Genomic DNA, 22,965 nt, shown 5'->3' with positions numbered 1-22,965 from the left:
TCTCACACGATTTTCAAACAGCATTCCAATGGAAACAACTGATGCAAATTTGTGTAATCATGTTCATAGATATGCTCCTTCGTTATTCCAACGGGATATAAAACTATACTTTAATAAATACCTACATATGCAGAACCCGCGTTTAATATGCATGCCATCTATTTTCCCCAAATATATGCTGCGTGCCCCTCATTAGCCCTGATTAAATTAGCCCGACTTTGCCTCTTCATTCGCTTTCTTTGCTGCCTCCTCCTCCGCCTTCTTCGCTGCCTCCTCTGCCTGCTTCTTGCGCTCTGCTTCTTCCTTGTCAGCTACCTCTTGCGACTTGATCCACTCTCTTATCGCCGGATCCCACCGGTGCCTACAATCCTATTAGCAATACTTCTCTCATCCGAGACCGGGTCAACGTACCCATTAAACTCGGTCACTACCAAAGCCTTTTCTTGATACTCGTCTACGAGTATCTTGTCGTAATTGTATGGCACCTTAGCCACGACACCCTCGAATATGGTTTCGCGCATAGGATACAGATCTGAAGTTTGATATCGGTGATAATTCTTGCAGACCCATTCGCCAGGACGATCTTTTGGGTGTGTTTCGCTGAGCCCCGTGATATCGATGAAAAGACCGTTGCGGGTATCGATCCACCGTGCATCGATGATGTTTGCGCCGTCGCCACGTTCGCGCTCCCATATCCATGGGTTGACGTCTAAAAGGTACTCTCGTTGTACTGTGCCGTCGTAGGATACGTATGGGTACTTTGTTTGGTTGTGGACCCTGCCAATGTGCTGTAGTGTGCCGTCGGCGACTTGGGTGTCGAGATCAAAGTCCCAGGGGAGACGCTTTGTAAAATGTAAGCCGGTATATTTTACTCGACCAAGAACAGACGCACCTTTCCATTCCACCACCATCCTAGCAATGTTCCGTGTGCGATCCAAGTATCTAGGTCGTTTTCGCGGAAGAAGTTCAAGTAGGCACGGATCATATGTTTCTGGGTGTCAGTCCGTTCGTCGTCGGATACAATGCCTTTGAAGTAGCGTTTGTCATAGTGGCCGAGTGTCAGGCTGCCTCTAGAAGGCTGTCAGATGTGTGGCCTAGATGGTAGAGCTTTCTGTGCAAAGCAACGACACAGTGAGAGTGGGTACTTACCCAGGCTCATGGAAGTACTTTGTGCTGGGCTTCTGGTCCTCGCGCGATTCAATTCGGCCGGCTGGTGAATTTCGAACCAAAGAGGTGTTCTCCGGGGTTGGGACAGCGAGAGAGGATATGAAGAGGGATGCGGTAGCCACAGTGGCTGCACATGTGTATAAACGCATCGCGATGTAACAGATGTCTGCCTAATTAGGTACGTAATTGCGACAACCTTGGACCATCAAAGTCTCTAACGAAAAGTCCTTGTATCCCGCTGGATTAGATTGGCGACCGGGCCAGGTAGTCAGCCTGGGGTATGCAGGTATGTCGGGTTTGAAGGGTTGAAGATTGAGACGCAACTCAGGAAGGAGGTCGCGTGCTTCGGGTGGTAACGATCGACACAGCGTGGACGGCAATCACAAACAACGTCAAGGGGAAAGGGAGCAGAAGAAACGGAGAAAAGAGACGGAGATGGACATGGAGCCGGGGAGCCGCAAAGGATTCGTAAGGCAACATGACGCACTGAACGCGACACTAAGGCCACCAGCCCTGTTGACTTGTGCCCGGACATGCCTTGCTTCAGACATTGCTGCCATGCTACCCCGGAAATTCGGCACCGTTGGAAGCGAACAAGATGTCGATTCAGGACAGTGGAGCCCTGGCAGGGAGAAGAGGATCCACTCAGATGTAGCAAATGCATGGCTAAGCTTTAGGCAAGCGAGTGATTGCCAATGATGTACCCCCACAACGGGCGGCTCGCGGCTGTGGTGGCTTGTGTCTTGCAAGTGTGAAATTGCTTGGAGGCATTTGCCGCCATTGTGCTAGATATCGTGCTGATATGTTGACGTATCTCTGCGGGGCTGCTGTCAAAAGTGGTCGAACGTGCGGCGCAGGGTTGTCTGGCATACCAATCGTGATATCGCGTCCTTGCCCAAATCGGAAAGGCCTCGTCATCGTCCATTTGGCAGCAATGGGAGCCACTTTTCCCACTACGCCAATGCTCTTGGCGGTACAAATGTTGGTTACACGCATGAAGTTGGCCTGGTCATTCTTCAAAGACAGACATGGCAATGATTCCTTTTTTCCATGCTTCAAGATGACCTATCACATACTTCAGCAGCTGTTGCCACGGTAACTGCATATCAAACTAACTTGACAACAGCGACTGTTCTCTCGCCATAGATAGGACAGCCTCTATTACTACGTACATGCCATGCTTTTTTGCTCTACCAAATACATGGGCTTTCTCAGCCTCACGCCCAAACGCTGGATTCGTCCAAGACCATAGTACGCCACAAATCAAAGAGGAAACAAAAAGGATCATCATCTATGAAACATCCATGGCATCCGTACCGTTGGCCACGGCAAAAGATACATCGCCCGCATCGCCAATCAGACGCTTCTCTGACTCGGAAACAAACTGACCTTGTGTTAGCTTCAGCCTGTACAACTAGGACTTGTGAAAACCTACCTTGACGCTTCGGTTTGGGTCGTAGAAAAGCGCAAAGCTCCGCTGCACATCCTCAATCGTAACTTCGGAACCGTTCCTCTTGCCGCGTATCAGGTCAGAGGTGGTGATCAGATTGCTGGCGTACCGTAATCCAGCCTCCTGCCCGATCTTGGTAAGCAATGCTAGCGCATCTGGAGACACATCAACCTCCTCTTCTTGTGCTCTTATCGAGATGATTTGCTGCATCTCTTCCGACGAATATGGGTGCGTGTTAACAATGACAACGCGATCTAAAAAGTCCAGTGGCAGTCCGTGTGGTGACCGGTAGTCTGTTCCGCGTATCTGTGTGTTTCCTCTGTTGCTAGCCATGATGACAATGGGTGCCAGCTCGTCCTCGAGCGCACGGTTGACAAACGAGAAACACTCAATGTCGAGCATGTGGACTTCGTCGATGAACAGCACACCTGGCACAATGGTTGCCTTGCCCTCCTCTTTCCACTCGGCCACCTTTGTGTTGATTTGGTCGCGCACCTCGCTGCGGATCTCGCCCGTGTCGCCTGAGAAGAGAGCCAGGAAGCCCTGGGTCCTCGAGTTAATGACGTCGATCTCATGCAGGCTGACTGTGTGCACCACCTCGCGCCGCTGTTGCAACTCGCCTTCGGGGCACTGGACAAACTTTGTGTCAACCCCCATGGCATCGTAGTCTCGTGAGCGCGTGTAGGAGCGGCCGAGCTTGGTGATCTTGCCCGAAGCCTTGTCAATGGAGATGATGTCGCCGGCCATGACCTTTTCCTTGGTCATACCGTCAATCATCTTGGTGCCCATGTCGTAGACCGTCTCCATGTCGGTCGTCTTGATGGTTAGCTTGCCCTGCTTGTTACTCCCAGTGACGCTGCGGTCAATCTGTATCTCTACAACCTCGCCCTCAATGACCTCGCTCTCCTCGGTTATCCGGACGCCAATCGACTTGCGGAAGGCTTGTGTGAGAGCCTCCGTCTTTGACATTTCGAGCGAGAAGATCTCGGACGAGGCCAGCATAGTAAAGGGCACGTCGGGGCCGAGGGATTGCGCCATGCCCATGGCAATGGCCGTTTTGCCTGTGCTTGGGGGGCCGGCAATCAGGACTGCGCGACCTGCAATCTTGCCGTCTCGCGCCATCTTGAGAATGACAGCCGCCGCCTTGCGAGCTTTTGCCTGCCCGACCAGGCCCTGCGACGAGACTTTTGGCTCGAGCGTGTCATCGTCGACGCCGAGCCCGCGAATGTGCGAATGCGCAGCGATGAGGTTGAGCCCACGGAGCTCCTTGGTCTCGGCGATGGTGGTGATGGGCTAGGGAGGGTTAGTGGTGGGGATACATGTCGCGGAGGGGGATATGGCCGACACGTACCATGGCCATGGCGGAGTGTATTGGGGGTGGTGGTTTGAAGCTCTGGTATGCAATGGCAGCAGCAGCAGCAACAATTCGCGGTCGGCGCGCAGAGTGAAGCTCGGCGGACGCTAGTGACAGACGCACGGGCCAAGCAGGCGCGCCTCTCACGTCTCCACATCTCTTTTGGTCTAGTCAATAACCTTCGCTCTGTCCCTACCGTTGCCCCGATGCATCAGCTCGGCCAATCCCCACAACCAAACCAGTAGAGCGTGCATCCGGAGACTAGGGTAAACATCCTCAGCTACCGCTTGCACTCGTTGACCATATATTTGCTTCTTCTCTCACCCTCGCCACGTAGCTACCTACACTATTTTTTTGTCTTGCTTGGCGTTGTAGCCGAGTGGGGCAAACATGCCTGATTGCCCATCCCCCTCGTCTTCCCTCATTTCCATCTTCGTCCATCCTCTGCGCTCCTTTACCTGCACTTCACTCCTCGATGACCTCACGTACGGGCAAACGGCCGCTCGAGCCGCAGTCTCGCGTGGATAGCCCTCCGAGCAAACGGAACCGCGCACACGAGCCGCGGTCAGCGCTATCAGACAAAGCCCGTTCACTCACCATTACGTCGTTGTCGTCGCCGTTGTCACCGCGTGTGGCAAAACCCGTCATCAAGATTCCTAGTCCCCCATCATCGAGGAAAACCTCATGTACTTCGCTGCCAACCAACACTCCAGTGGGTCCCAAAGGAACGTTTGATCGTAAATCAGTCGATTCCGTTCCTGCGAGACGTCCTCAAGAGAAACCTAGCCGAGCCGACCAAGCGTCTAGGCATGATGCACCCACCAGGTCTCCTACTCACCTAGGCAGCGGACCATCTACCCCTACTCAGCGCAATGCACCTCCCGCCCCTTCTATGTTACCGGTCGAGTCAAGCTCACACGCAAATCCCACGCCACGTCCAGACAATCCTGTCAACGACCGCAAACCCATTACTATGCAATCACTTCGCAAACTCCGGGACAAGCGACAAGCTATAGTGGCACAGGTCAGCCCAAGTGAACTGTCCGCCTCATCAGTCACTCAAGTAGAGTTCAAACTCGAAGCTCAGCAACTGGAAATCAATCAACTGAAAAAAGAACGAGAGGAACTCAATAGCAGATTAAGGAATGTGGAGGCTGTATTCCAAAACTCTAACTGTTTAACAAACTTCACAGAGCAGCAAGAGTATTCTTCGGAGGCCTTGCAACCCATACTCACCCGCTTAGATGTGCTTGAGAAATCTTTGCTAGTTACCAAAGAAAAAGATTCACTTGAGCCTGTGGAAAATCGACTAGCAGCAGCAGAAGTTGGATTATCCAGTCTCCAAAAACGTCTAGAACAGATAGACCCCCTTTCGAACCAAGCCAATGCAAGTCTGGCCACGGCAGCAAGCAACGCTGTGACCAAGATATTTGCTTCAGAAAATGGAGTGCCCACGTTCATCAACGATAGGCTGAAGACGCTAGTGGCGGACAAAGTCAGCGAGAATGCTGCGGACATCAAGACCTCAATACGTCGGGAAATGACCGAGATGGAAACACAGTTGAGCAAACGTATAATGGATGAGCGCAGATTACTTCAGAGTACTTCAGACAAGGTCAGGGATATGAAGGACTTGTCAGCAACACTAAAAGGCATCCCTCAGCAACTACAAGGCATCCGCAACATTGTTTCCAAGATCCAGTCAACCTCTGACGCGACACAGCACAAAGTCAAAGATATTGAAGAAGACATTCAGGCATTCCAGCATCATCCAAGGATCATCGAGGATCTAAAAACAGAACTGGACAAGTGTGCAAACTTTTGTAAAGGGCTAGCGAGGAGGGATCTGCCACGTCTTGAAGACTCAGAGGAAAACACAAGCCGGCGCCTGAAGAAGCTTGAGGAAAGCATACTCGATCATGCTAGACCTGACGACACCGACGGAACAACTTTGTCACGGTCAATGAGGCAGCATACAGTCATCAGACCAGTCGACGTTAGCAGCCTTGCTACACGTATAGATAATCTTGAGAGACCATCACCAGGCATCTCTTCTTCCAGCGTAAACTCTCTTGCACAAAACGTAGAGCAGCTCGCTAAAGATTTCCTGAGCTTTCAAACTGCCCAGAAAGAGTCGAGAAGCCTAGAGACAAAACTAGCGGACGTTAACAATCGACTCGAAAGTGTTGAGCAAGTCTCACAGAAATTCGAGGCTCTAAAAGAGGATATTGTGCTAGACGAATCTCTTAAGGCTAGTCTCGCTGGACTAGATCAACGCGTTTTGGAAGAACTTCGCGTTGTACGAGTAGAATCGAGAAGCTTAGAGATAAAGCTAGCGGACGTCAATAGCCGACTTGAAAGCGTTGAGCAAGTCTCACAGGGATTAGAGACTCTAAAAGAGCATATCGTGCTAGACGAATCTCTTACAGCTAGTCTCGCTGGACTGGATCAACGCGTTTCGGAAGAACTTCGCGTTGTACGGGAAGATTCGGATGCTAAGCTCGCCGGCCTGGACCAACACGTTTCGGAAAAACTTAGTGTTGTACAGGCAAAACTGGATGCTAAGCTCACCAATATTCAGCTACTTCAGTCTAGCACTTTGTCAGAGACTGCGCCTGCAAAAGCGGAGAACGATGATTTGTCTGTCATGACCATCATGAGAGCCCTCGAGGATCAGGTCAAAATCCTACAGACTGAAGTCGACTCGCTCTCTGACGATTTCAATGAAACCGGTCAAAAGCTTCACGAGCACTCTACTGCCATTGCTATTATGAAGAATCAAGTCCCTGAACTCTTCCGGCAGCAGTTCGACCCGTTCAAGTCTAAGGTTGAAGAGCAGCTCGGCACTATCCATGGAAAATTGAGCGCACATACCAATGACATTGACATTTTGAAGAATGTCATGTCTTTACTCCAGACAAAGACTTTGTCGAATACCCAAGCGCTGGCAACGAAAGCGGACGCAGATGCTGTGGGAACACGGACCGACAGCATTTTGTTTGCATTGAAAGACCTCGAGCATCGATACCAAAACATTAGCACGGACGAAATGTACCAGAAAATGGTACATTGGTTTGTGCAGATGTATCCAACAAGTGCAACTTTGCTGAGAGACACAGTACGACTTCAACAAGATGTCAACCAAATCAAATCTTACTGCAACGACATCTCATGGGTTCGGAGACGCTCCGAAGTTCTAGTCGATTTGTGCCAGAATGCTGGGCAATTGCAGGTCCTTGCAAAAAGTGCTCCACAGCTACAGGCCCTCTGTCGACAGCATTCCCCACAAGTTCAGGACAAGGTCCAACAAGCACTAGTTGAAGTTGAACATCGTCTTAAAATCGACATCAATGAGCTAAAGATGATGAAGAACTCTCTTGAGCCTCAGATGTCTCAAATCGCCAGGCAGATCGCTGACATGCAAATGTCGGCGTACCAGCACCGGCGTGATTTCGACACGATTAAGGATACCCTGATCGAACCTAATAGAGACTTTTTTGGCCTATTCGGTACAGCTCTTGCCGTCTTGGCCCAAGTCCAACAGGTTGTCGAAAACTTGAATAAAAGCATACCCGGCTCCTCGCTAACGCTGGACTGGGAATGCTACCTGCCAGCACTTGTTGAACAATCAAAGGCAAACACCAACTCTGGTATCAGCGCGGAAAATGGCATGGGGAATCAATAGGCTTTTGAAGCCTACGAATGCTTCTTTGCTTGAGAGTACAGCTACACGCCCCTATCGGGTGCCGTTGTTGCTTTCAAGATTTTTATTGGAGTTCTGGACGGAGTTTTTTTTTTGGGATTTTATCCCTTCAGCATATGATACCCCTAGCTGGATGGCTTTCTGAGACTTATTTTCCGAGATGAAGTTTATGACCCAACAATTTGCCTTGTTATCAGGCGTTTTTTATTGTGGTTTTTTCTGTAATACGAGATTATCATCTCGATCACACTCCTTCACATCAGGTATATTTCGGGTTTTTTGATTTTCGAAGAAAGTTTGTTTTATTCTCACCGTTTGCCGTTGGGAATAAGTTAGTGGCAAGTGAAGGTAATAAACGGTTAAGGAAGGTAAGTGAGGAAGAACAAGGTCTGGTCTCTCGGAGATAAGCTACAACACGCTAGTTAACCCCACCCAAAAGGGTTTTAGCGCGTCAACTTCTTGAGCTCCACAGCTCCAACCGTACGTACATAGATGGATAATTCCAGACCTTGACACCCCTCAATCCAGCGCTCGCACAAAAAAAACACTAAAACACCCCCACAAACCTTACAAATGGCACAAGATAACGCCCCCAACGTCACTCCCACGCACACAGACAACGACGCAGACACCTCCATGTCCGACGCAGCAACCCCCCAACCCGCACCCAAACTCGAAAAACCAGCCCACATCCTCCAACAAACAACCTTCCGCAAGCCAACCTGGTCCTACCTCCATCTAGCCCTCACATCTCCCTCCTTCCCTCCCGCAACCTCACCCCCAACAACCGACATCTCCCCCCTTCTCATCTCCCCGCTCCTCACCTCCGCCCTGCGCACATACCTAGGCACAATGGGCGCGGCGATCCCCATTGATATACTCAAGACGGCGGGACGGGAAGTGTGGATACGGGTGCCGAGGCAGGATGTGCGGGGTGTGAGGGCTGCACTGGGAAGTTGGGTTGGGAGGGTTGAGGGCGAGGATGTGGGGGTTGAGGCGGGGAGGGTTGGGGTTGCGTGGAGGGTGTTGGGTGGTGCTGGGGTGCTTGGGGGGATGGGGGATGGGAGTGAGGTGTTTAGGTGAGGCTGGAGGAGAGGGTGTGGGACTGGACCGGGACAAAAGAGAGAGTGTGTGGATGGTGGGCATGCGTCCCGTATCAGATGCAGGGATTGAACAATAGTGGGAAACCTTCACGAACTCTGCTATCTTTGCACTGAGTGTCGCACAGAATATGACATTGAAGAGAGAGGGGGGGGACACATTACTCCGAGACCAGCAAGGAACGAAAAGCAAGTGGGCTCCAATGGGAGACAGACCACACTACACGCACGTTGTTACCCAAGAACCGGAACAAAGAACAATAGCGATTCAAGTCTACACAATTTGGAAGAATGGATACGCATGGCTCTGAAGAAAAAAACTACAAGATTGCCCCCCAAACCCACGGATCAAAGAGAATCCACAAGGACAATCCTCCAGCGCTAAATTCACTCCGAACCCCCCTCTCGCATTTTCCCGTCAAGATTGGAAAAACAACTTTTGCAGCAATCTTCTCCATTTCCGTCCTGAGATGATCGTCCAAGGTTTACTGCCAGCCGGGCTGGGGCGCGTGGTGACCCTGTTGGCCGCCGTAGTTGCCTCCTTGACCTGGAGGTGGAGGATACTGTTGGCCTCCGCCGTACTGGTTCTGGTGTGTTGGGGCGCCACCATACTGGTTGTGCTGGTGGTTATCGTAGTTTCCTGGGCCGCCGTAGGGGCCAGGAGGAGCGCCATATGCAGGACCTCCGTATCCCGCTATATATTGTTAGCTTTTATTGTATTAGTTCGAGGGATAGATTCGTACCTTGCTGGCCGTAGCCGCCAGGACCTGACGATGGTGATCCCTGACCGTAGCTAGGAGCTGGTCCACCATAACCAGACTGTCCACCGAAACCGGCCTGTGAGCCATAACCGTGTCCCTGCTGTGGCTGTGGAGTGTGTTGTTGCGAGCCATAGCCACCGTGTCCCTGTCCCTGTCCCTGGTTTCCATGTCCTTGGCCGTACGACTGTCCGGGGGTAGATGAGTGGCCCGGGTGACCTTGAGGACCACCGCCGTACTGAGAACCGGGGTTGTACGAGGAGGGCGGCGCAGTGCCAGTGTACGATCCACCTGATGGGGCGCCAGAGCCGCTATAGCCGTAATCGTTGTTCGGCTTGGCGTGCTGTAGTCTGTCAGCACGTTACCTTGATACTTTGACCAGAGTCACATACAGATCCTCCTCCGCCCAACGCGCCGCTGAGCATGCCTCCAAGGCCGCCGGCAAGACCACCACCGCTCGAACCATGGCCAGAGTTGCCACCTTGCTGCCCTCCAGAGTTTCCATGCTGCTTGCCACCACCTAGCAGACCACTGGCAAGTTGGCCGACTAGTCCTCCAGCTCCACCACTACCGCTGCCGCCGTGGCCGCCGGAAGAGTTTCCAGATTGCTTTCCACCTCCAAGCAGCGAACCAGCGAGTTGACCGACGAGGCCCCCAGCGCCGCCACCGCCACTACCACCGTGGCCACCGTTGTTTTGCTTGTTGCCTCCCATGAGCGCGTTCATGGCGAAGCCCTGTTCCCATTGTCAGCGAAGCCTCCCAGGTGGCTGGTTGTGTCTCGTACGCCCAATCCGCCTCCCCTGTCGCCTGTTTGTCCGTCGCCCATACCTCTTGTTCCGTCGCTTGCGCCTGGTCCTGATGTGCCGTCTGGGCTGCTGTATGGGTTCGTGTGCTGTGCAGGAGTGCTGTGGTTCGAACTGCCGCCTATAGGCGCTTCACTAGTGGGTAGCTCCCATTGCGAAACACCAGTGCTGATCTGGACATCTGTTGTTAACGAGTCAGCACATGTGCGGGCGTTGGCTGCCAAGAAGTCTCAGACACAGTGAACGTACAGTAGTACTTTCGGGATCTGTATGCGTGTGTCAGCGGTGTCGCGGGGGTGTGTGGTGCAAAGGCGGGGCAGGCTCAGCGACTCGTGGGAGCACTACAAGGGAAACATACGTATTGTCCCACTGGGCTATCCATCCCGCGGGAAGCTTGGGTAGCGTAGGATCGGTAGGGCCCGAGTCTGGCGAGACTGGGGGGATTGGAGGCGTCGGCACGGCCATGTTGGCGCTGTGGAGATGAGATGCGGGGTCGGGCGAGGGATGCTCTGGGGAAGCAACCAGGCGTGTGGGCGAAGGGAATGCGTGTAGGGGGGAGGATAGAGGCGAGAGAGAGGTTGTTAATGCATCGCAGACGAGCGGTTATATGGCAGGCGTGCGAACGGCCATGGGCGAGTGGACCTTGTTAGCCGTCGTAGTGGGGATTGGCCAGGGTGCTGGGAAGCTTTGCGAGGCTGTGCCCGTTGTGCCCTACGCGCAGTCCGGAAAGTGACGCACCTTCGTAGGCGCGGGCCTTTATTTTCAGCTGGCTTGCATCATTACGTCTACCATAAACAGTTAACCATTTGGTCAACGGCATATTGCAACGGCGCTTGCAACGGCCGTGTCCTACATGTGGCTGAGACAGCGCCTCGTCGTCATCCTCAGCAACAACCAAGCCGCTGCCCAACCCACGAGCCCAACCCACGCCCAATACTCATACACGGATATTGTACAAAACACCTCATTCAACGCCTGTCCCATGTCCACTTTGACTTTCGTCTCACCGCGCATGCCCATCTCTTACGCCGGCGTGTCCCATAAAACATATCCCTTACGCCTTAGACCAACAACGCCTGCAAACTAACCCATAGAAAATCACCACGCATACCCACCACCATCCTCATGATCATGATCATTACCGTTCCATTCTTCGTCGCCGCTGGGCTCAGCGTCAAGAAAGTCGGCCTCGTTGAAGATCTCTTCGCGCGGGCGGAAGTTGTCAATACGGAAAATGACCGTGTGGCACCGACCCTGCACAAACAGATGCTCGTCTTCAGCTGATCCTTCGGCCTCTTCAGAACTAGACCCGTCATCGGACTCCTCGTCGTAGCTCATCGCTGCCTTGGAGCGAGACCGCAGCCGCTTCGAGCCCCAACCCTCCTCTTGCTTTTGTGCACCCGAAGGTACCAACGGCGCATCACTATCGCTATCACCGTTGTCATTCATGGTGGCTTGAGCCTCCACCGCTGTCTTCTCCGGCACGCCCTCGATGAATGAATCGATCTTGTCATCTTCGCCGCCGCCAAGCTGCGCCTTCCATTCCCGGAATGCCCGTAGCGAGGCGAGATGAGGATTCGGTGCTTCCCATTTCTTTGCAAACACTTTCTTAAACTTAGCAGTCCATGTCTGTCTGAACTCTGCCCTCTGTCGCCAATCGGTGTCTACCATTGCTATAATGGTAATTTCTTGAAGAAAAGGAAGATTCTCGGCAGAATCAATTAGCGATTTGAACAAATTGGTAGCCGATGTTGAGTTCCAGTTTCGCATATACTGCAGGTCAAGTGTTCGCAGCGTGCATGGCCACGTAGGAATCTCATTCTCGCTCAAAAGGGTTTCGTAGAGGGGTTCGTTGTCCGAAGACATGGCCAGAGAGCTGTAGTACGTCGTGTCCATTCTCAAGACTTCAAGCTTGGGACATGACCGCTTAAGATCGACAAGGAAAGACAAGTCGAGAGCTTGGTTATGATTAAGCACCAACTCTTCCAGGTGTGCACCATGCGTGGCCAAAAAGGCTTGGAACGCATCAGAGAGTAGCTCGCCGCAAGCGGTAATGTTCAGGCTGACAAGGTTGCTCGGTAACAGGGGTAAGAGCCGCCCACTGACAACTCCACACGTCTCGAATGACAGGCTCCTTAACTGGGGAAGCACGGCCAGTGCAGACGCCAATAGCTCTTCTGTCGTTGGTGGAGCTTCAACATCATCGCTATCGCCTTGGCTAACTTCAGGATGGAATTTCGTCAAGGTCACATCGCGGAGACTCTGAAACGCACTATCTGTATGAATGCTTTTGATCCATAACGGGCCCTGGGTACAGAAAGCACTATTCCATCGCCAGCTTCTTAAGCGCAGGCTCGTTTGGCGTAGGGCGTCAAAAAGCTCACTTGGGTATACCCACCGGCGGATTCGCCGAAGCCGTGGTCGAAACGGCGGTCTATCCATTGGGTCAAAAATGTCAATTTCACGCAGTGTTGTCAGTGACTGGACCAGAGCTGCTAGGTCTGTCACGCTATTGGTCGAATCGGTGAGTGTAGTCATTTGCGTAGCATCCAGCTCCAATCTCTTTACCATGACCCGGTAGTCGTCATATGCTCCCTGCGGGGGCGCAATAAGATGTCGGACAAGATCTTTTCGAGACTGTCTAGTGGCAAATATCGGCGGATTGCGATAGAGCGCTGTTAAGGCCGGTTTTGCGAATGAAGAGCACATCCTTGCCATTTGTACAAGCCAAGGTATCGCAGAAGTGGGTTTCATATTCTCGTCACGGAGTGGATGCGATGCATAGACGAATATCTGGAGGAGTACGTGATAGGGAAGCGCAGCCCATGCCTAGAGATTAAGATATTAGTATAACTGGTTACATGTATAAATATATCATGCTGGCCCCTCATTCGGGTCATAGCATCCCATAGCTGGTCTTGGGACATGGAATCAACTTACAGGTACGGATCCATCCGTGGGGATGTCTGTCACTCGCCACCCAACCTGCGCTTTCTCGTTCGGCGCAAGCGGTGCGCCCAGGACAGCACGTCTAGTGCGCCTGTCTCTCGATCCGCGCTTCTTTTGTATCTCAGATGACGGTGGCGCATTCGGTCTTGACCTTGTGCGCACCGCCATCACTCGCTCTTCCTCTATCTCAAAGTCCGCATCGGGGTCTTCTTCGTCTTCATCCGAGCTGATGTCTTTGTATGAAACAGCCCCTTTACCTCGTCTCCGTGGATTTCTAGAGGGTTGCTTGCGCTTGATTGGGATAGGCCCTGGCGATGCATGTTCGCTTTCACTCGAAACTTGGACGGCAGCGCGCATGCGACGAGTTGATCGGCGAGAGGGAACGGTTCGCTTTCGGGTGGTTCGCTCGTGGTCAGAACTCTCAGAAATGTCATCATCGCTGCTCGGTTCCTTATAGGAGACAGCGACTCGTTTCCGCTTTAGTGTTACAGCCATGTCGTACGGATTCTGGTCGAGTGACCTCGGGGAATCTAGCTGAAGAGATGGATCAGTGGCGACTTGGGCCTACATCGGACATTTTCGGCTCTTCAGATTGGCCGCCTAAACGCAAAGAGTGGTTCAAAGCATGTTTTGAGTGTGCAGTGACTGGTGTGTGGTGTTGCGAAAGCGAATCGGGGACTTGTATGCGGAGTAATCACGGAGGTAGGAGACATGAGATCATCCCCGACTGCTGGCCCAATGCAGTTTGGCGTTCGCTGATAACACGTGACATTTCCGATCACAACAAACTACCCAACAATAACCACGGTACAAGGACTAACAATAACCACAGCACAGGGAGACGCCCTCTCTGTCTGCTTCAGGCCGGAATAGAAAGAGACAAAGAGTTATGTGTCTGTGACAGCTGCGCATCATCATAATTGCGCTCCAACTCCTTCTGCAGGACCATCATCGCCGTTCAACTAAAGGGTGCGCGAAGTACCTAGTGTGCAAACAGTTTGGCCTAAGCTCATCAAATGCGCGTCTTCACCTCGAGTTCTCGCTTGTCTTAGAATGCCACTAAGCGGCTGCGACCTATGTGAGTGATCTAAGCTTCTTCCAAGTATACGCTGGAGCCATCTCTGATGTCCCTGGCGCGCTTGCAGAGCATGCCAGGACGGCGAGACAGGTTTTCCGGCAACATACTACTATACGACTACCTGTCAAGAAAACGAGCACCAATCTTCCTAAACCGAAATCTTACACAGATCCTGGATGCTCACGAGAATCTATTGAAGGGGGGTAATAGGAGCGGCTGTAGAACCCCGAATTTCGACTTTCGTTCCCAGTGGGAGCCCCCGTCCAGCGATCAACTGGACAAGATGATGGTTCAAGAGAATTACAAAGGTTCTTTCGTGCTTGAAGTGCACGCCATTGGTTCGCATCATGGACAGACGACTGCACATACAGACCGTGATCATAACCCTGCCAACAAAGTTCGGGTCTTGTTGCAGTTACTCAGCTCAATCAGAGTCTCAATCATCCCGCCATCTGACGTACCTGATACGCGCTCTTTTGCACACGAGGCTGTTCTAAAAGGTGCAGATAGAAGTCATCGAGAAGCCTCAGTCGAAACCAGTCCTATCATCCTGAAGCCGAGAGATTTCTCGGCCGAACCGGGAAAGATTAGCATCAACGATATGTACAGGATGATTCTGAGCGTCAATTTTGCAAGTCAAACGGACGCACAAGAGCTATACGGCTATCTGGGGCTCCCAGGGGAAACAGCTACACATCTGTCAACCTCATATCCCAACATTCTCGAGTGTCCACCAGATAAGATCAGTTTGCCACTAAAAGCAGCTGGAAAGCCACTCGGGATAAGTATACAGATAAGCATGTATTGGAACAGCACTGGACTTGGCGACTCAATCCTCACAAATCATAATCGTAACCTCAGAAGTGCCACAGAGCCACACAGCTCATACCCTACCCCACCACGCGATCTGGTACCGCGATACAAGCTAACCTACGTCTACGGAAACGAGACTCTTGAGCGATCAGACCTCGTCTGTCTGCATTGCTCCAGAGGCAAGAAGCTTAAAGAGATCCGCGATCTTGAAATGCACCTAAACGCCTGGCACGACAATTTTGCCTACCAACTCGTCCCAGCAGGAACCGATGCCAATGGCGTTGCACACTGGCGATTCATCAGTGAAGTCGCAGATTCAAAAGCTGACCAAAGAGCAAGCGGTCGTGCCGACGAACCCCGTGACGTACGCGTGCTTGCCCCGGACCGTCCTTTTGACAAACGCCGTTTCTTGGAGGGCGATGACACCTACCAACGAGTCGCCCGAGTAGAAAAGCATCTAAAATACCCCAAAAGAAAGCAAATAGCAGATATACTCCCACTTCCCGCACCACGCCAACGCAAACCCCCAAACGCCATACAGGAACGGCCCCCCAAACACAAAAAAACCTTCATCGTCCCCAAAGCACCACGAGGCATCACTTTCTTCCGCTCCCTCAGCAAACGGCCCCTGCAACCCGGCGAATCCATAAGCGAAAGCGACGACGAACTCGACGAATCATGGATGCACCTACGCAAACATGCGGAAATAGACAAACACGACTTATCGCCACCTGCCCGCCAGTTCATCAAACTCTTCGACGACTTCATGCACGAGGAGAGTCTCCACGCCGACATCCACGCGGGCGACGCCATCATCCGCTTCGCGCGCCGTGGAAATCCCATATGGAACGAGGATTTGATCCACGAGTTTGTCAAGAAGCTGAAGGAGTTGTTGGAAGACGATGTTGTTTCCAAAGAAGTTCACGATGCAGCTATTGAGATTGTGGAGGCGCAAAAGAAGACTAGTAGGAGTATTAACGACAGTAGTAGTGGTAACGACCTCTCGCAGCGCCTAGCGGAACTCAATGTCCAGCGGGGCGAGAACGCTGAGCCGCCATTCAATAAGTGCTATTGTGGCGGAGATGCGGCAGTGAGCCCGGGGATGCAGGGTATAGTTGCTTGTAGGAATATTGTAAGTCTGTCAGATCCCAAGAGTTATGCAGATACAAAGAAAGCTAATGAAGGGGACTAGGATTGTATACGGCGTGTTTTTCATCACGCATGCATACAAAAGCACTCTAAATACAAAGTGCCAGCCCCGGACCCAAAGTCTTGGACCTGGATGTGTGATGACTGTAGAGACGAAGGTATTGCAGCTACTTAGCCTGAGGGGGGCTTTTTGGACACATATTTTTCCATTTAGCGAGGACGTTGGATTGGTCTTTTGGATTGAGATGGTTCTGTGGTTTGATTGAGTCTATGGAGTAGAAAAAGATGGTTTAATTAGGTGATTTGGAATATCGATTGTCCAGCGTGGCGTACTGTGAGCTGCTGAACTACAAGAATGTGTAATTGGTGTGCATAAATACAGCACCAATCGGATGTTTTGACGTCTGGTTGTTTACAGGACAGCGTCAGAGTGGAGCACGGCTTTCTCCGTTGTCATTGTCAAGTCTTTTGCTTCGATTCAGCAGGAGACAAGACCATTCGGAAAAGCCACCGAGTACGCGAAATACCTCGTTCTCATACGTACTCGAGTATGTAAAAATCTCGATCCTATACCCAAAACTCCACACTTACCCGGCCTATACCACACATCTTATACGGACGCCTCATCCCCTTTCACTTACCCGCGCTTCCCTAGGTCCACCGCAAATTGGTCTCCTTTCAGCCAAGGTCCGCCCTCCAAAGACTCCCTAATTCCTCGCCTCGCAATCCTTCCCACACGCGCTCGTCTATCCCACGATTCCAAGCCACCAAAAATCCCTAATACGCATGCCCCCTCCCCCAACTCTATCTTACCCGCGATCACACGACCATCGCTCCAATCAAGTCAAGCAAGTGTCAATCTCGCTTCCAAACACAACGCGAACCCTGACCACGGCTCTACCTCTCAAAGCAGAAAAAAATCAGCAATGAAAAAATCTCACTTGTTGGTTTCGCATTCCGGACTTCCCAACCGGCTAACGCAGGTACCGAACGCGAAACAATAAAACCCTTTTCGGTCATGTATGACATTGACGCTTTTCCCCCTTCCCCTCTCCCACTCCAACCTCCCCTTTCCCAAAAAGAGGGAAATGGCAAGTTATGTGCTCCATGCCTACAAAGGGAAAGTCCAAGCAGGCTCCCCCTACGGCCGTACCGGAGATCTACAGTTTGCTTTTGGGATAAGATGGGACACCCCACCCTTCCCCCTTGTCAGCCGCAAAGAAAGAAAAAAAGGGCAAAAACGACGGAGACATGGGTCCGTAATCGCGAAAAGTATGTACGCAAGAGCGAAAGAAGGGAAAGCGCGTGAAAGAATTCGGTAAAAAAATGGCACGACATGGGTATGGTTCAGAGAGAGAGAGACTGAGTCAGCCGCAAACGAGGCGAGCGGAGCGGAGAGAGCGGAGCCACCTCCCCCCTCCCCTCTCCCCCTTCTTTCGCGATTATACCTGTATGCGGGTTGGATAAGCAAAAAGCAGCAAGGGTAACACACGGATTATATGATCGCCGGGTATGGAAACGGAGAAGGCGCGGGAATTGCGGAAAGGAAGGGAAACAAACTGGGTTATAATGGACACGGTGTTAAGGGCAATTTTTATTTTTCTTCTTGGTAAAGTGGTTTGTTTCAAGTGCCGGAATGGGGTTAGAAGGGGTATGCGGTAAGAATGTAAGCGCTAGTAAAGAGACAGACAGGCGGTGGATGCGTGGGAAATACTAGGCACGTACCTGTTTTGTATACGACAAAAGAGGCCATTTTTGCTTTCCTTTGCGCTTTCATGCAAGCTTAACGATGCGAGATTACTATGCTGCAGCTGGGCGGCCTGACAGTTGCATCGCAGAATTGAACAAGAAAGATGGCGGTGGCGGCGAGTCCTGCTTTCCCTTCACTTGCGTTACGCGTAGTACTAGCTACCTGGCGGATCGACGGCGAGAGAGAGAAGGAAGAACATATGGTCCATGCACACCTGCCAACTCATCTTCCCTTCTCCTTCCCTCTTCGTCTTCCACTGCCGAGACCATTCTCCCAGGAAGTCCCTTGTCAACAATGCTGAAACAAAACGCCCCAACCTAGATAATTTAGCCAGATTAACGGCAATTTTGACCATTAGCTCACAAAAGCCAAGGCAAGAGGGAGCGAATGGCGTGTTTCCGTTCAATTTGTTCGTCCGACTTCTCTGCATTGGCTCAAACAAGACAAGTATCGGTCGTATACGCATATTCAGCTGAAAACAAATCACCGCATGTCAAGGCAACGGGACCCAAGGAAAAAAAACCCCGTCTGATGCTAATCAACAAACCAATCGTTCCCGGGTTTGTAGTTCAAAGCCGGCCATTTCTCATGACGGGCCGATCCATACCACGGGCATCTTTCCATCCCGAGATATGAGAAACAAAATAATAAACAGAGTTTTTATTTTCCCTAGGTGGGCCCCCGGAGCGTTGGTATACGGGTAGTTAATGGTCCTTCTTTTTTTCTGTTCTAAAATAGAATTCTCCCGTTGCCGATCGCGAGAGCGGACTATTTGCTTTTCTAGGGATAGATGATGAGGTAATGGTTCTCGAGCGGGGATCCAGAAAGTAAAAATAAAATAAAATAATGATGATGATAAGGACACAGTGCTTATTTCTCAGTCATGCATCAATTTAGGCCGCTTTTGCGAACAAGGGAACCCAACACAGCTTGTGAGGAACAACCTTTTAGTCTCACGATCGACTCGGGTTTCCGCGTCCGCAACCGCAATCGTGGTTTGTACAGGCTAAGTTGGTTGGATGGCATGTGTCTGTTTTGGTTTTCAGCGTTGGGACTTGGTCGATGCGTGCATGCATTGGCGTCATGTACACTCCCTTTTCGCTGCAGAAAGTTGTCGGCAGGCCTAAATTCGTGGCCGTAGCATGCAACTAGTCATTCGCTCGCCAGTTGCTCAACCAATACTTGCTGCTCGCTGCCCCTACTCCTCCCAACCACCTCCTTTTTCTGGCGGACAAGGCTCATCGAGGTCAAGACTCGTAGGTGTAATCGATTGCCATGTTGGGATGACATTCTAGAGGGCGCTTAGATGCAGTTCGCCAAATCTTCTTGCGCAAAGTAGCATAAACACCCCTGTAAGTACGGTCATGCGTATCGAGCAGAAAAGTGGGCGATAGTGGTACCAGAGCTTGTAAGATATTCCTGAGTGAAACAAGACCCCGTTGCTTGTGTCGCGCGCCGGTGTTGATGCCGCCATACCCCACCCGATTCGTCTTCCCAGCCACTTTCCTATGCTGCTTTCCTGGTCAGCCTGCAGGCACTCGACGTCGTGAAAGGCTCATCATCGATGACTGAATGGTCGAGACACAACTAGGTTCACGGACAGAGGTGAAGTACCACATGGTACGGGACATGTTTTTTCTCCAAACAATGGGAAACTTGTGTGCTGATTGGCCACGGCCGGTTCTACTGTTGATGCTGTTGCTAATGGGTGCTTTTTAGGTACAGAGGCCGTGATGCAGGACTTATTGAGAAACCATCTATCGTACAAGTAGTGAGAAAGAAATTGACCAAGGAAAGCACCCGACTGCCGGAAAAAGAAAATGCGGGCTCTGGACTCGTTAAGACGGCGGATGTAAAACATTACCTAGGTATGGGAGCCAACTTGTGCCCCAACCTTCATGAGCGTCGACGTGCAGTCAAACAAGAAAAGAACCAACGAATCTGGACAAGGAAATGAGCTTGAAGGAGAATACAATGATGGTGTGCTTGGGGAACAAACAGCCCCAAAGCAACAGTAACCGCATGAACATGATAGTTGATGTATGCGCGGAATTGGCAGAGTATACCTTCATGGTTTCATGGCCATAAAGGTCATCGTAAGTGCATAAGTAAAATCGTTGACGGAACAGTTTCAAAACCAGATTACCGCCGTATGGTGCTTTTGTGACGAAGGAAATGCTGTTATATGCCAACCGTGTCTTTAAACGAGTGAGGTGTCGTAGTTCGTGCTTGAGTCTCTTCGACTCCTTCCATGCGGACATCCCTGTCCCTTGCTTCTGTTGAGGAAGGCAAAGGCGCAGAGTTTGGTGTGAATGCTGAATATGCTTGATTGCGACTAGGATCGCCCGATCCATATGTGAGGGGAGATCCCATGCCGGTGGGTGTATGGAGTTTCTCCAGCTCTAGCGGCTGCGGTCTTGCACGCCTTCTCTTTTCCGATGATGATTCTGACCCTTGTTCGACTCCAGTTTGTTGCTGTGGCGTCTGAACAGGAGGTGCTTGAGAAGAAGACGTTGTCGGAGGCGTGGTACGGTCGAGCGGTCGTGGATCTGGACCTAGTGGTGATTGTTCCGGTGGCCCCGTGAGAGATTGTCGCCCCCTTCTTGGAGGGGGATATACTTCGCCCCGCGCTGCAGCTTCTTGCGCTCTCTGTTGCGCCTCGGCCTTTGTCGGTCTTCCGCGCTTTTTCTTATGCGTCGGTTCGCCCGGCGGATGTACAGCTGGGGGGTAGGCAGGACCGGCGGGTATATATTCTCCTGGGTAGGAATGAGGCGGGCGAGGTTGTAGCAGTCGCCCAACCGGGGTGGATGTCTCTGGCTGATGTGGTCGCTTCTTAGGGACCTCGGGACCTGGGTACATCATTGGGGCTGGTAAGTGAGGACGCCGGTAGTCTTGTCCGGGCACAGAGTAGGTTGCTGCAAGAGTATCGAATGCCATTTGGCTAGAGCGAACAGACCGTCCTAAAGTACAAGTGTCGCATCAGTATTAGAGCACTATGCAGGTGATTTGGGCATGGGATTGACAATTTGAATGAATAGTTGGGATGCGGTAACAGCAGAAGGGATAAATGTCAGCATACCAGGAGGCAACGCCATGTCGTTCCATCGCGGCTGGATGTTGGCATCGCGTATGAAAGCAAAGAGAAGATGAGAGGGTACTTGAGCAGCTTTTAGCACTTCAGCTAGTAAGTATACCTGTAAAGGACAGGTCAGGTCAGTCATAGATTACAATGGGGACGAGTGCCACATGCCCATGTTTTGGAGGGGTACGTACCTTTTCGTGCTCTGCCCATGGTGGCTCGCGTGAGGGCTCCATGTCGTGATCCTCGAGACAATCGAAATAGGCGAGGGTGGAAGACTAAAAAGCAGCTACGGCAAAATCTCGCTGTATGTACGTATGCAACCAGACAAATCGAGCATCGATCACAAGGGCCGTAAAGTAAGTGGACCGGCGCGAAGAGCAACGCGCCCTCGCGCGCGGTTGTATAGCTGCGTCTACCAACAGAACAAACGAGAGTGCTGAAACGAAAGAGTAACGAGCGGTAGAAGAAGAGCACTAAAATCAAAGAAACCTGCGGCGGGCTCTGGTTGTTGGTTTCATGCCAGCAGGCAACAAGAGCGCGTCAAAGGGACCACAGCATGAGGCTGGGTCGAGATAATTAGGAGACTGCTTTGCTTGTCAGAGATTACTGGGAAGAGCCACCCGGTATGTTATACATTAGCGGATTTTGTCGAAAACGAATGGGAAAGCGGCTAGTCCCCACTTGCAGACTGTAGCTCCCAAGGCTTCCCGCACGGGGACCGTCTAAATCAGTGCTCGTCGCAAATCGATAACAAAGCCTAGGTATGTAACAGAGATCTGGCGGCGCTTTAACCCATCTCGAAAGCCCTCAGTGGATGTTCAGAAACGATTGCGCAAACCGATGAGCCAATCGCTAGTCATCTGGGCTGAGCCGTGTCTCACCAGCCGTGGAGGGTTTAGGCTGAGACCAAAGGGCCTTTCTTCCCTTGCACCACACGTCCCTGCCTGCCTCGTTTCCCCATGCTTACTTCTGCCTGTGTTGAATTACAAAGGCTGGTCAGTAAGGCATAGATGTACCGCGTTTTACGAGATAGCGGTCAAAGCAATGGTGACCATGTGCCAATGTGTCGCGAGGCAGCAACAGTGGTTCGCGGCGTGCGTGCAATCTGTCAAGCGCGGTTCAGCGCGGATCGTCCAGAGAGCGTCGCGCCTAATGGGGGGCAGCGGAAGACGGCGCTGTAATCCCTGTCTCCAACGGTGCGATCTGTAATATCCTCCAAGGACCGGTACTAGCGAGATGGGCACCGAGAAGCACAAACGTCGCGGCTGCGCTGCTCGACTTTTTTTTTTGTTGGCTGCTCTTTTCTTGTGGCTGGCGGGCGGTCGTCAAGGCAAGGCTGATGCATCGACGCCTACTTACACCGTAGCTGCTACCATCTGCCGCATCTCTTGCATCGTATTCCGCGCGAAGCCACTTTTTTACTTGACCATCGGGAGCGGGCCGCGACTCGGCATGGCCTCCAATGATCATGACAGTAAGCCAGTCAGCCAGTCAGCCAGCCATTTGGAGGTAGGTGGAGGAGTCCTTTTCCATGGAGCGCGGGCCTCACGTCTCAGAAGACCCAGGCCGCGTCAAGGGGGGGGGCAGGCGACCTGGTGCAGGCGGCATGGATGGCTGTCGTGCCGGCATCATGGGTGATGGGGATTTAGGAGTAGGTAGCCGTTGGGTCAGAGTTTGCGCTAGTGTGCTTGCGGAGAGATACAGGCTGCTACTCGCTTAAGTAAGCCAATTACGGCCGTCTGCCAAGCCTCAAAGCTCCGTAATGAACTCTCCACCTTGCACTCTATCTACCGCTCGAATACGTAGACA

At 51.8% G+C, this 22,965-nt stretch overlaps 8 protein-coding genes across 8 annotated transcripts; 3 read left to right on the top strand and 5 right to left on the bottom strand.

Annotated features, from left to right (window-relative positions):
- Positions 1–207: 207 nt before the first annotated feature.
- Positions 208–1,316, bottom strand: COCCADRAFT_96027 (uncharacterized protein; the record flags this gene model as incomplete). Its single annotated transcript, XM_007714076.1, has 4 exons — positions 208–361; positions 412–842; positions 893–1,070; positions 1,150–1,316. The coding sequence occupies 4 exons, from the start codon at positions 1,314–1,316 to the stop codon at positions 208–210; spliced, it is 930 nt and encodes a 309-aa protein (XP_007712266.1).
- Positions 1,317–2,458: 1,142 nt separating this feature from the next.
- COCCADRAFT_5029 (uncharacterized protein) lies at positions 2,459–3,977 on the bottom strand (the record flags this gene model as incomplete). The annotated part of the gene is made up of 3 exons (XM_007714038.1): positions 2,459–2,551; positions 2,603–3,910; positions 3,969–3,977. 3 exons carry the CDS (start codon positions 3,975–3,977, stop codon positions 2,459–2,461), a joined length of 1,410 nt encoding a protein of 469 aa, XP_007712228.1.
- A 469-nt stretch (positions 3,978–4,446) lies between these two features.
- COCCADRAFT_36753 (uncharacterized protein) lies at positions 4,447–7,656 on the top strand (the record flags this gene model as incomplete). The annotated part of the gene is made up of 2 exons (XM_007714075.1): positions 4,447–6,276; positions 6,520–7,656. The coding sequence occupies 2 exons, from the start codon at positions 4,447–4,449 to the stop codon at positions 7,654–7,656; spliced, it is 2,967 nt and encodes a 988-aa protein (XP_007712265.1).
- Positions 7,657–8,247: 591 nt separating this feature from the next.
- Positions 8,248–8,757, top strand: COCCADRAFT_96051 (uncharacterized protein; the record flags this gene model as incomplete). Its single annotated transcript, XM_007714074.1, has 1 exon — positions 8,248–8,757. One exon carries the CDS (start codon positions 8,248–8,250, stop codon positions 8,755–8,757), a length of 510 nt encoding a protein of 169 aa, XP_007712264.1.
- A 502-nt stretch (positions 8,758–9,259) lies between these two features.
- Positions 9,260–10,800, bottom strand: COCCADRAFT_5027 (uncharacterized protein; the record flags this gene model as incomplete). Its single annotated transcript, XM_007714037.1, has 6 exons — positions 9,260–9,468; positions 9,518–9,875; positions 9,925–10,266; positions 10,317–10,516; positions 10,585–10,601; positions 10,694–10,800. 6 exons carry the CDS (start codon positions 10,798–10,800, stop codon positions 9,260–9,262), a joined length of 1,233 nt encoding a protein of 410 aa, XP_007712227.1.
- A 633-nt stretch (positions 10,801–11,433) lies between these two features.
- COCCADRAFT_96062 (uncharacterized protein) lies at positions 11,434–13,779 on the bottom strand (the record flags this gene model as incomplete). The annotated part of the gene is made up of 2 exons (XM_007714073.1): positions 11,434–13,164; positions 13,276–13,779. 2 exons carry the CDS (start codon positions 13,777–13,779, stop codon positions 11,434–11,436), a joined length of 2,235 nt encoding a protein of 744 aa, XP_007712263.1.
- Positions 13,780–14,432: 653 nt separating this feature from the next.
- On the top strand, positions 14,433–16,417 carry COCCADRAFT_96010 (uncharacterized protein; the record flags this gene model as incomplete). Its single annotated transcript, XM_007714072.1, has 2 exons — positions 14,433–16,311; positions 16,368–16,417. The coding sequence occupies 2 exons, from the start codon at positions 14,433–14,435 to the stop codon at positions 16,415–16,417; spliced, it is 1,929 nt and encodes a 642-aa protein (XP_007712262.1).
- A 3,838-nt stretch (positions 16,418–20,255) lies between these two features.
- On the bottom strand, positions 20,256–21,389 carry COCCADRAFT_95990 (uncharacterized protein; the record flags this gene model as incomplete). The annotated part of the gene is made up of 3 exons (XM_007714071.1): positions 20,256–21,034; positions 21,154–21,268; positions 21,348–21,389. The coding sequence occupies 3 exons, from the start codon at positions 21,387–21,389 to the stop codon at positions 20,256–20,258; spliced, it is 936 nt and encodes a 311-aa protein (XP_007712261.1).
- Between the last annotated feature and the right edge of the window lie 1,576 nt (positions 21,390–22,965).

Source organism: Bipolaris zeicola, assembly GCF_000523435.1.
Source record: "Bipolaris zeicola 26-R-13 unplaced genomic scaffold scaffold_73, whole genome shotgun sequence".
In the NCBI taxonomy this organism is placed as follows: domain Eukaryota; kingdom Fungi; phylum Ascomycota; class Dothideomycetes; order Pleosporales; family Pleosporaceae; genus Bipolaris; species Bipolaris zeicola.
This window is presented reverse-complemented; position numbering and strand designations above follow the sequence as displayed.